The following is a 12,753-nucleotide window of genomic DNA, read 5'->3' on the forward strand; positions in this document are numbered from 1 at the left end:
ATTTTCATGATAAAAATGAAGCAAAAATATAATATTGTAAATCAACTATACTTAATTTTAAAAAAAAGAAGCAGAAGTTTAGAGGCTATGCCTCTGAATTGAGATAAGATACTAAATAAATTAACATGAGTACATGAGTAGGAATGAGTCTGTAATTGAAATGTGGCAGTGAAAGCAAGAAAGTTCAGTGTACTCTGGAGAAAAAGTCCTTGAGCCAAAAAATATAAGTTCTATTAGTAAAGGGATACATAGCTAGGATCCAGGTGGACAGCAAAACTGGTATTGATGGTCTGCCAAAAAGTTAGAGTTTAACAGTGGGAATTTGGAGGAAGAAAAAATATATATAATCTAAGAAATTACTTTGGCCTAACCTAAATATCTGGCTGTCAGCATAAAGGACAAACGTGAAAGCCGTTGTGAATGTAAGAGAGACTGAAGGTGTTTTGTTTATTTCTCCCATCATTATTTCTGCTGTTTGCAAATTTCCGATGGAATCTGGGTTAGATGGTTCATTCTTAGGCTGGTATATCAAGAGTGCCCATTGAAAGTGATAAGCATTAGCATTATTTCAATATTTTATAATAAGTACAAAGGGAATATAATCTTTAAAAATTCACTATGTTGTACACCTGAAATATATATTATACATCAACTATACCTCAATAAAAATTAAATTAATTAATTAATTGAAACACAAGCACATACAAAACAATCAAGCTACTAGAGTCAATAATAAATTCTGCAAGGTTTCAGGAAACAGGCTCAATATACAAAAGTCAATTATATTGCTATATAGAATATGTATACATATATATATATATATATATACACTATTTATATACATTTATACATATATCATTTAGATCCCTGACTTCAGACTATACTACAAAGCTACAGTAATCAAGACAGTATGGTACTGGCACAAAAACAGAAATATAGATAAATGGAACAGGATAGAAAGCCCAGAGATAAGCCCACACACATCATATGGTCACCTTATCTTTGATAAAGGAGGCAAGAATATACAGTGGAGAAAAGACAGCCTCTTCAATAACTGGTGCTGGGAAAAGTGGACAGCTACATGTAAAAGTATGAAATTAGAACACTCCCTAACACCATACACAAAAATAAACTCAAAATGGATTAAACACCTAAATGTAAGGCCAGAAACTATCAAACTCTTAGAGGAAAATATAGGCAGAACGCTCTATGACATAAATCACAGCAAGATCCTTTTTGACCCACCTCCTAGAGAAATGGAAATAAAACAAAAATAAACAAATGGGACCTAAGGAAACTTAAAAGCTTTTGCACAGCAAAGGAAACCATAAACAAGACAACAGGCAACCCTCAGAATGGGCAAAAATATTTGCAAATGAAGCAACTGACAAAGGGTTAATCTCCAAAATTTACAAGCAGCTCATGCAGCTCAATAACAAAAAAACAAACAACCCAATCCAAAAATGGGCAGAAGACCTAAATAGACATTTCTCCAAAGAAGATATACAGATTGCCAAGAAACGCATGAAAGAATGCTCAACATCATTAATCATTAGAGAAATGCAAATCAAAACTACAATGAGATATCATCTCACACTGGTCAGAATGGCCATCATCAAAAAATCTAGAAACAGTAAATGCTGCAGAGGGTGTGGAGAAAAGAGAACCCTCTTGCACTGTTGGTGGGAATGTAAATTGATACAGCCACTATGGAGAAAAGTATGGAGATTCCTTAAAAAACTACAAATAGAACTACCATATGACTCAGCAATCCCACTACTGGGCATATACCCTGAGAAAACCATAATTCAAAAAGAGTCATCTTAAAATTCATGTGGAAATTCAAGAGGCCCAGGGAAGTCACACTTCCTAATTTCAAAATTTACTACTAAACTGCAGTACTCAAGATAGTGTGGTACTGACATAAGGATAGATATAGATCAACAGAAAAAAATTGAAAGTGCAGAAATCCTCATATTTACAGGCAATTGCTGACAAGGGTGTCAGGACAATTCAAGGTGGAAAGAATAGTCTTTGCAACAAATGGTGCTGGGACAACTGGACAGCCACAAGCAAAAGGATGAAGGTGAACCCATACCTCACGCCATCAGCAAAAGTTAACTTGAGATGGATTGAAGAACTAAATGTAAGAGTTAAAACTATAGAACTATTAGAAGAAAATATAGGGGTAAATTTTTGTGACCTGAGATGAAGCAATAGATTTTTATACCAAAAACACAAGCAGCAAAAGAAAAAAATGGACAAAACAGACATCATCAAAATTAAGAATTTTATGCTTCAAAGGACACGATCATGAAAGTGCAAAGACCCATAAAATGGGAGAAAAGTTTTGCAAATCATATATCTGATAAGGGATTTGTATCCAGAATATATAAAGAATTCTTACAACTCAATAGTAAAATACAGGTAGCTTAATTAAAAATGGGCAAAGTATCTGAATAGACAGTTCTCCAGATAAGATACACAAATGGCCAAAAGGCACATGAAAAGATGCTCACCATCATTAGTCATCAGGGTAATAGAAATCAAAACAACAATGAAATGCCACTTCACAACCAGTAAGAAAAGCTATAATGAAAAATGCAGATGTAATGGTGAGAATATGGAGAAACTGAAGCCTTCATATGCTATTGGTGGTAATGTAAAATTGTGCAGTGGCTTTGGAAAACTGTTTTGCAGTTCCTCAAAATGTTAAACACAGAGTTACTAATGACCTAGCAATTCCACTCCCAAAGAAATAAAAACATATGTCTAGACTAAAACTTGTACACAAATATTCATAGCAGCTTTATTCATAATAAAGCCAAAAAGTGGAATAACGCCAATATCCATCAATAGGTGGATGGATAAATAAAACATATATATGTATACAAGTGAATATTATTGACCAATAAAAAGAAATGTCATGCTACAACATAGATGGACCTTCAAAATATTATGCTAAGTAAAAAAGCCAGTCACAAAGGACCACATACTGTATGGTTCTATTTATATGAAATGAATTTATATGAAATAGATTAGGCACATCAAGAGAGAAAAGTCATAGACTAGTGGTTGTCCAGAGCTGGGGCAGGGGGTGGTCTGGGGGCGTTGGGGAGAAATGGAGAGTGATGCTGATCACTCTTTTTGGAATGGTGGGAATGTTCTAAAATAGACTGTGGTGATGGTTGATCAATTCTATGAATATATTAAAACCATTCAATTGTATACTTTAAAAGAATGAATTGTATGAATCATACTTTAATAAAGTTGTTATTAGGAAATGTGGGCACAGATGCCAATAAGGTTGGTTACTAAAAATAATCATAAATAGAAAAATTTCAAGGACAGCTCCACATTTATCCCTTCAACATAGTCTAAAAGAATCAACCCCCTTAATTAACTCACTGTAAATAAAAGACTAGTGGTAAGTGTGTGGATAATGATAGCATCTAATAGATATTTAAACCAACACAATGGCTCAATTAGTTACGTCAACCTAAGATTAAAATGATGAGAACTTTCTAGTCTGCTTGGGCTACATTAAAGAGAAAATATTGTCAAGGTCAAAGCACTATTGCTATGAATAGTGAGCAGAGAGAATGACAATTCTCAGCACATTAAAAAAAGAGGAAAAGCCTTACGAATTGATACAGGTTAAATGCAAGAGGAACTGTTTTACTTACATAGGAATAAAGTTATGAAATGTATAGTGTCCAAGACAAGGTAAAAGATGAAAGGTGGTAAAAAGGTAGTAAAATAGGTTCAAATCCTTGATAGATCCTTAGTGAAATTAGAGGTCTAGGGGTTGAGTTCAATGTCAAGAAGGATTAGAATCTTTTCCACAACCCAGAACGCTTGATGGGATGGAGGACCTGAGATGGTACATCTTACATATCTGTTTTGCACTAACACCTATATGAGCCATATTCCTTGAATGTTCCTTTATTGTGTGACTAATGTCTTGATAATGATCTTTCAGATTACCATATGCAAAGTGAACAAAATGACCAGTAAAAAGCAAACTTGAAGCTTCTGGTGTGAGAGGGAGGTGACCCAGTGTCACAAAATAGACAGCTGAGGACACTGAGCATGACAGTAATGGTGGTTACAGCTCATTCCCAGGGGCCAAATAGAAAACTTCTGCCGCAAGTCGAAGTTCAAGGAGTGAGTACAGATTTTAAATGTGGCCACTTACCCTTAATAATTCTTTTTCCATGATAATCCCCTCCTCCAAAGTAAATATTTAAAATTTCCCTACTGTCTGAATCCATGATAGAAGAAAATGTATGAGACATTGGGAGTTATTGGGCCATGAAAACAAGCCCCCAAATTATTTTGGACCATAAAGTCCAGAGTGTCTCAAAAATGAGAATTAGTAATAGGGCTTGCTGGCCTGCTCTGTTCAAAAGGATATACAACTTTCCTGATCAACAAGAAAGGGGGTCATGAATCCAAACCTCTGAAGCTGTTTCTAAATAAAGGGGACCTGTGCAACTCTCTTGTTATACTTTAGTGTTTTGCAACCCTAGTTAAAATGTAGAAGAATAAAGATGCAGACATAGAGAATGGATTTGAGGACACGGTGGAGGGGGGTGAAGGGTAAGCTGGGACAAAGTGAGAGAGTAGCACTGACATATATACACTACCAAATGTAAAATAGATAGCTAGTGGGAAGCAGCTGCATAGCACAGGGAGATCAGCTTGGTACTATGTGACCATCTAGAAGGGTGGGATAGGGAGGATGGGAGGGAGATGCAAGAGGGAGGGGATATGGGGATATATGTATACATATAGCTGATTCACTTTGTTATACAGCAGAAACTAACACAACACTGTAAAGCAATTATACTCCAATAAAGATGTAAAAAAAAAAAAAAGATGTAGAAATACACTAGATTACCAGACTTTTAAGTGACAAACAGAATGAAAATTGTCAATTCTCTTGAAAGATGAAATCTTCTATTTCAGGGACAGTCTATACGAATACTTTGTTTTTCTGTGAGTAATTCTTTTAAAATATGATTAATAAATACATACTTGGTTAACAATGAACAGATCTTTTTGTAGAGATTCTCGACATCCACTGATTTTTTTAGAGCGGACATTCTTCTTCCACACGTTAAAAGCCTTCCATTTCCGGAAAAGTGAAAATATGGGAATCTTAGTGAGTTCTCTGTGATATAGATATTCTTGTTCCCATCGATCAATTTCGATAAATTCAATGCCATCATTATAAACATGTGTTACTGCATTTTTGCTAATAGTATAGTAGTCATTTTTACTGATGTTCTCATAACTCACAACCCTTTGAACAAATAAAAATTGGGGCAAGTGAATATAGTATTCAACACAAAATTAAGCAATTGCATTACTATTCTGTTTTAAAAAGATATAACATTTCTGGAAAACAAGTATTATTTAAAAATTAAAAATATTCTAACAGACTACTTTTAGATTGAATAAATTACTCGAGAAAAGGGAGCTGCTTTTTAACAACAGTTGGACTTATTATAGGTCTTAAGGATTTCACAACTGTGGCAATATGCTTGATAGTTTCAGTAATGTGATTTTTACAAAAACAAATCAATTATGGATTTTTATGAACACTACATGGAAATAAGTTTTTATTTATCTTTGATTCTTCAGAAACTATTCAATAATAATAGTGTAAAAGAGTTTTACACTACCCAATATTGGCAGAATTATGAGAAAGATCAAAACAAGAAAAAATGAACTAGATAAGATTAGAGTCAAAACCCAGATTAAGCTTAAAAATGTCCAGTTTATCACATATCAAAATAATCGTTAACAAGAAATTGTTTATTTCATCAAGGGTATTCTTCAACCTCATCCATAATAAGAAATTGATCAAGTAAAGAAGAAAAGCAAGAACGGGATAAAAACAGGAGCAAGAATAGGAGTGGGAGACAAAGGAATGAGAATAGAAAGGGCTGATTCTCTAAAACTTCTTAAAATAAGAACTTAGACGGGAACACTCCAGTGAAAATCAACTGTTTCCCACGTCTATTTTCTCTTACAGTCCTTAACTCTGCATTCTGAACCTGGAGTTCATGGCCCTTGAGCACAGCCTTCAGGTCATCTGTGAAATCCCTGAAATTGCTGTATGTAAACAAATTTACGTACGTATGCATGATAAATTTTTTTTAAGGGGTTGGAACAAAATCTCATATGCTTTGGGTCTGTTAATCAAAAAATGACGAACCATTGGCAAAAATCATTTTTAGGTTTTAACTTCTATTTTTGTCTTAATAACACTGAGTAAGAAAAATATTTTTAAAATTAGGGCATACAGGACCAGAATGAAAGCAAACTCAAAGCAAGAGCTGTTCAAGTGAGCACACAAGGGAACTGGGGGAGCCGATGGTGCTGTGGAGTGGGGAGTCTCAAAGGCCGCTCTCCCAATTCAGTGCCATAACAGAAGAACTTCAACTTGCTTAGCTCCTAACTGATGCCACTGCCGGACTCTTTGTCTGTGTTCTGGTTGACTCATGCCAGAAACATCTGGGAAAATGCCAGGTATTACCTGTTGCTGGTGAGGTGTATGGAAAATGTTTAAAATGTTTTTCCTTTTTTCTTTGTCAACAGCTTAAGATATAATTAGGACATTCTTCAGGTGATTCTCTACAAAGTGGGAGATTTCAACTTGCCTTTGAAACTGTAATTAACTTCACATGTTTCATTAACATCAATCATCAAACCAACCTAAAAGCAAGAACAAACACCTCACTGTGGCCCTGGTGTGTGTCTAGAAAACTCACCCTGTGTGAATCTATCTGCTACTAAAGGCCCTTCTAGAAGGTAGCAGATGTGGTCCATGATACTGAATTTTAACTTATTGGTGCTCAGTACCACTAAGAAATCCTTTTTATTTACATTTTCCTACCTATTCAAGATTCTCATTCTCAAACCACTAAGCCTTTTCCTCTACTACACATCTCTACTCTGCACAGGACAGACGAACACATGAGAGTCTTTTTTTTTTTTTTTTTTTTTTTTGCGGTACGCGGGCCTCTCACTGTTGTGGCCTCTCCCGTTGCGGAGCACAGGCTCCGGACGCGCAGGCTCAGCGGCCATGGCTCACGGGCCCAGCCGCTCCACGGCATGTGGGATCCTCCCGGACTGGGGCACGAACCCGTGTCCCCTGCATTGGCAGGCGGACTCTCAACCACTGCGACACCAGGGAAGCCCACATGAGAGTCTTTTTGAAAGATTGGATCATCAAAATCACTTGGGGTGCTTAAGAATCCAGATTTCTGGGTCCAACACAGAATCAGAATCTCTATGTATGAGACTCAAAGATTCTAGCTTAACAAGTTCCCTGCGTGATTCTGATACACAATAATGTTTGTAACCACTGAACTTTTTTTGAAAGCAAATAAACAACAACGAAAACATGGTGGGGACAAGGTGAGTTCTCTCTTGTACCTTCAACTTGAAAATCTCACACCTTCACTGTGTTTTATCCCCTTGAGTGTATCTCTCAGGATTTCACCCAAACAGAGGTGGAGAGGTTTCATAGCACTTTTTTCTACCTCTCCTGGCATTTGGCTACTTTTCCTCTGCATCTAAAAATATGCAGAACTTCTCTTTAACTTGTAGAAAGCTTCCCTTTAGTTTAAAGAAAGTTTTTTCTCAACCCTGCTGCCATTTAACTTAGAATCCCCTGTCTTCTTCCTTCTCTTAAACTTCCTTTATGATGCCCATATCCTCCCCATCCATTCCTTCTTAAAGTTTCTGAAAACTAGGCTTGTTCCTCACTACTCTAATGAAATGCTTCTCTTGAAGATCAGCAGGGGTTTCCTTCTAGCCCAATCCAGTTGGTAGGCAGAAGGGGCAGTGGGGTCACGGAAATCTTTGCAAAAATTAAGAAGGCCTATGCCCAGTTCTCTGGAATCCTATTTTCCTTAGACTTTGCAGTTTGTTCCCAAGGGGTTGAACCCTAAATATACTCCTTGGATTCCTGTGCTTCGTTCCTCACACTATAAACCTCAGTGCTCAGCTGTTCCAGGAGTTGATCCACTACTCCTAAGTGATGGCTGCCTTTTCAGCACCTCTTGGCATTCAGAATTCAGCCTCAAACTTCAGCTGCCTCCTTTGTTATTAGTTTTTTCTTTTTTTTTTTTTGGCACCGTGCAGCTTGAGGGACAGTTCCCCAACCTGGGATCGAACCTGGGCCCTTGGCAGTGAAACCACGGAGTCCTAACCACTGGACTGCCAGGGAATTCCCTCAGCTGTCTCCTTTGGATGTTTGTACCGTAAAGGCCTTTCTTTGAGGAAATAACCAGAAAAATTAGTCTTCCTTTAAGTTGTAAAAAGAGAATTTAACTTTCTCAATTGCTGTGCTCTAAAATTCCTACTTTGCTGATAAAGAAGATGACTTTATGACCCAATTAACTAAACAGAGATCCTTGGAAAGTTAATCAGACTGAGAAGAATGTCTTGAATAAAATTCCACTTAACTATGCTTTACGGGAAAAAAAAATATCTGTAGCGTTTTCTTGCTGCTCAGTGTAGAATCATGGAATCCCTTGTCAAATTGTTTTGCTGTAGAAACTGTCTCTGTCCATCTGAAATGAAACTTAGACTCAAGGCTTCTATTAATGTCTAAAAGGATGTGTCACGTGGAGAGAATTGCATGGCTGATTGTGGTAGGTCATCAATTGTCCTGTTCTTGTTGATTTCAGATAAAACTCAAAGGAAATCTACTGGAGGCCTAAAAAACATGATTTCTCCTCTTGGAATTAATTCTTAATTTTTCTAAAACAATAAGATCTCAATGTGAGTTGTTATTTCAAACAGCATCTCTATCTGTTGTTACACCTTGCAGTGATGGAAAATGCATCTGTTCATTTTTAAACTGATCCACTGGACTAAGACTGCAGAAGCATGGTTTGTCTCATGAGACCCTTCTGCTCAAGAACTCTGAACAGCCTATTGCTTATATCATTAAATCCAAATCATTCTGCTGGGTGTTTGTGGCACCCTCCTCCTGTCTCATATTAGTTCCTTCTCTGTGCACACACTGCCCTTTTCAACTGTCAGGCTGGTTTCCAGCTTAGGCTGTGCTAGAATGAATACATATGTCTTTGTCCACCCTGTTCCCTTCTCCCATCCTGATTTCTACAAACAAGAGAGTGATTCCTTACCTGCTATAAGGTACTGGGTTGAATTAGATGAGCTCACGTGGCCCTATGCAAATTTAAGTTGTCTCATTATTTTCATTATTACACAGTTTTAGTCATTATGATTTGAACATATTTATTGGACAAAGGGAAAAAGCAAGTGCCTGGAAAGAAGTTAGCTATTTCCTGAGTTTTACTTTTGTAAACCTCAATCTGTTTGATTATGGTCAATATCATGATTCAGTATGCATCTAGATCTAACCTGAACTGGAGAAGAGAAATGGCTTGGTTTGCTTCTGGTTTGATTAACCAGAAATGGTAAAATATCTGATAAGTAACTCCTTTTCACCTAGAAAATTAAACAAAATGGTAAGTAAGAGGAAACTTCCAAGTTTCTTCAATAAGAGAGTGCTCTAGGGTCAGTGGTTCTCAATATATGGTCCTTGGAATGGCAGCATCAACCTCATGTGGGGATTGCAAATTCGGAGGCCCCCTCAAGACCTACTGAATCAGAAACTTGGGGGTTAATAATCTATGTTTTTGCAAGTCCTTTAGGGCTTGCTGGAGAACAATTGCTCTAGGTCCATGGCCTACAACTCTGGTTGAATATTGGGAACATTTGATGAGTTTTAAAGAAATGATGTTGCTTGGGCTCCACCACAAACCAATTAAATAAAACTCTGGGGGTGGGGCCTGGGTGATTCTAGCAGCCAAGGCTGAGAACCACTGCTCTAGGTTCTTCAAATTTCTGTATAAAATGAAGTAATCACCCACTAAATTGTCATAGCTCCAAAACGGTGCCTGTGTGTGTGTGTGTGTCTGAAGGAAGGGTAGGGAGACAATCCGATGATCCAAGTGATGGATGATCCAAGTGAAAATACTAAGGACCTGTACTGTTTCCACTTGCTGACTGACATTTGACTTGATTGAAATTTCTTCATGGACTAGCCCAAGAAAAATGTCACTGTGTTAAGCAACCTGGGGAGGTTTCTGATAATGTGGCTTCAAAATGATATGTTCCTGATTATATAACATATATTCCTCATTATAGAGCTTTTTATAATTATGACCTCACATGGAAACTAGAATGCTTTCACTTGAGAAAGTTTCAAGCTGGCATTTACCTGTGTTTTCTGTTCTAGGCTGCTAAATATGTGATCTAGCTGAAAGGACAGAACAACTTTAGTTTGAAATTTAAAAAGCTGCCTAAAAAATTATTTTAGCATAACAGGCTTAGAAACTAGTTGAGAACCAACTTGATCACTTAGAAAGTAATATGGCCTGAACCCAGTTTGGACATTCTTATGGTCCTAACAGCCCAAATCACGTAACTATATTTCATAGAATCCTAATCCCAACAGTTATCCCACAAGAAAAGGTTCTTTGGTTATACAGGACAGAAATGCATAATTATCATATTTAACCCAAGGTTTATCAATCTCAGCTCTACTGACATTTGGGGCCCGATAATTCTTCACTGTGTGGGACCATCCTGGGAACTGTCAGCTGTTTAGCAGCATCCCTGTCCTTTTCCCACTCCATACCAGCAGCACCACTCTTTCCAGTTGTAACAACCAAAAATCTCTCTGGACGTTGCCAAATGTCTCCCAGGGGGCAAAAAATCTTCCAGAGTGAGAATCAGTGATTTAACTTGATGTTTCTCAAATTTACATGATCATAGAACATGTCTTTTTACTATCCACCTGTTAATATCACTTAGGTCTTATGATCCAGGAAATACACACTGGGAAACATTTAGGTAGAGGAGACATTGTGTCCTCTTTCTTGGCTTTTCTCGGACCCTAAAGATGCTCAGGATTTAGGAGGACTCTGTTGTACATTGATTTCTAATGATTTTAAAATTGAAATTGCACAGAAGATTAAATCATAGAATTGAAAGATGGAGCATCAGACATTATTCTGAATTTCCTGTCTGCAAATCACAAAACACTATCAAATACCAAATCCTTAGTATATCTGTACCTCAATTTCCTCATCTTTCAACTATACAGGATACCTTTTTACTGGGGCTTTTTTTCAGGATGAAATAAGATTAATGTGCAGAAAGCACTCAGCACAATGCCTAGCACAGAGTGTGTGACACAAATGTCAGGAGTAGTTGTTATTCTGAGGATGAGTACATTAGGCATAATGCATGAGAGCTTGGGTTCTGAAGTTTAACTACTTGGGTTTGAATCCCAGCCCCACAATTCACTAGCTATATGAACTTTGTCAAATTTCTCAACTCTGCCTTAGTTTCCTCATTTGTAAAATGGACATATCAGTACTACCCACCTTGTACAGTTGCTATGAAGATTAATTATATAAAGAATTTGGAACAATATTTGGCACAAACTAAGAGTTGTTGTTTGTAATATTGAGTTGCAGGACTCATCCATTTCATTGTAAAGACTTGGTATCCCACTATGGCCTTATGAAGCACCCACGGTTCCTTACCAATATGAACAAGTTTATATTTCAGTGACCAATACAATAAATAGCAAAATATTGACATACACAATTAAAACAATAGTGAGATGAGAGGTTCCATAGATATGGGAAAAAAGTCCCTCATGTACTAGGGAGGGAATAGTCAGACATCACAGTGGCTTCTTTTTCAGGAGTATGAAAAAGAAATATTTACACATTGCCCTACCAGAGGGTCTCCTTCAATTCAACTAAATGGTCATGCTCATTAGACTTTCATAGACTATATCTGGCAGCCCTCTACCGAGAAGGCTAGAACAGGAACTACTTCTTGCCTTCCAGGCAGCATCAGTCTTTGCTTTTCCATGGGACCCCTTGCAACAATTCAATAGCCACTCCCGACCTATCCCCTCCCCAGGTGACAACTCAGATGCAAGGACATGAGATCCATATTGTGTGGGTGTGCAAATCACCCTGGCTTAAGAGGAGCCAATATTTCTTACAATAACTATAAGCATACATTTTAGGGTTCCTGCAGAGACATGCCCAGAAAAAGAACTGCCGCACTATGGGAAGTCCAAAGCTATGACTCCCCTTCAGGTATTTATAATTCATTTATAGTTCCTCTCAATGCAGATATAATTTACCAATCAGGGGTCATTTTTATCATAAGCAATGTTGCCTAGAAACAACTGACATTCTACTTGTATTAGGTTACCAGGGGAACAGAGCTTCAGAGTTAACCAAAGGCCAGATTCTCATGTGGAGAAAACTGTTCTACAATCCTCTAAAGCAACAGTCCCCAACCTTTTTGGCGCCAGGGACTGGTTTCGTGGAAGATGATTTTTCCACGGACGGTGTGTGTGTGTGGGTTGGTTCAGGAGGTAATGTCAGCGATGGGGAGCGGCAGATGAAGCTTCGCTTGCTTGCCCGCCACGCATCTCCTGCTGTGTGACATGGTTCCTAACAGGCCATGGACCAGTACTGGTCCAGTATTGGTCCGCGGCCCGGGGGTTGGGGACCCCTGCTCCGAAGCAATGCTTCCCAAACTTTACATGTTCCAACACACCTGTACAGTGATAACATTTTATAAGGCACACTGGTGAAGACATTAATTATAATAAGAAAAATAAAACAAAATATTCAGGGAAATATTCAATACTGAATATTATAAAACTTC

At 37.5% G+C, this 12,753-nt stretch overlaps 1 protein-coding gene across 1 annotated transcript in view; it reads right to left on the bottom strand.

Annotated features, from left to right (window-relative positions):
- The window catches only part of DNAH6 (dynein axonemal heavy chain 6), a 289,189-nt gene that overhangs the window by 237,849 nt on the left and 38,587 nt on the right, over positions 1–12,753 (bottom strand). Inside the window, exon 4 of the mRNA XM_060027729.1 lies at positions 5,041–5,308. Within this exon, the coding sequence (XP_059883712.1) occupies positions 5,041–5,308 (268 nt within the window). The remainder of the gene's footprint in view (positions 1–5,040; positions 5,309–12,753) is intronic.

The sequence above is a fragment of the Delphinus delphis genome, chromosome 12 (assembly GCF_949987515.2).
Source record: "Delphinus delphis chromosome 12, mDelDel1.2, whole genome shotgun sequence".
NCBI classification, from domain to species: domain Eukaryota; kingdom Metazoa; phylum Chordata; class Mammalia; order Artiodactyla; family Delphinidae; genus Delphinus; species Delphinus delphis.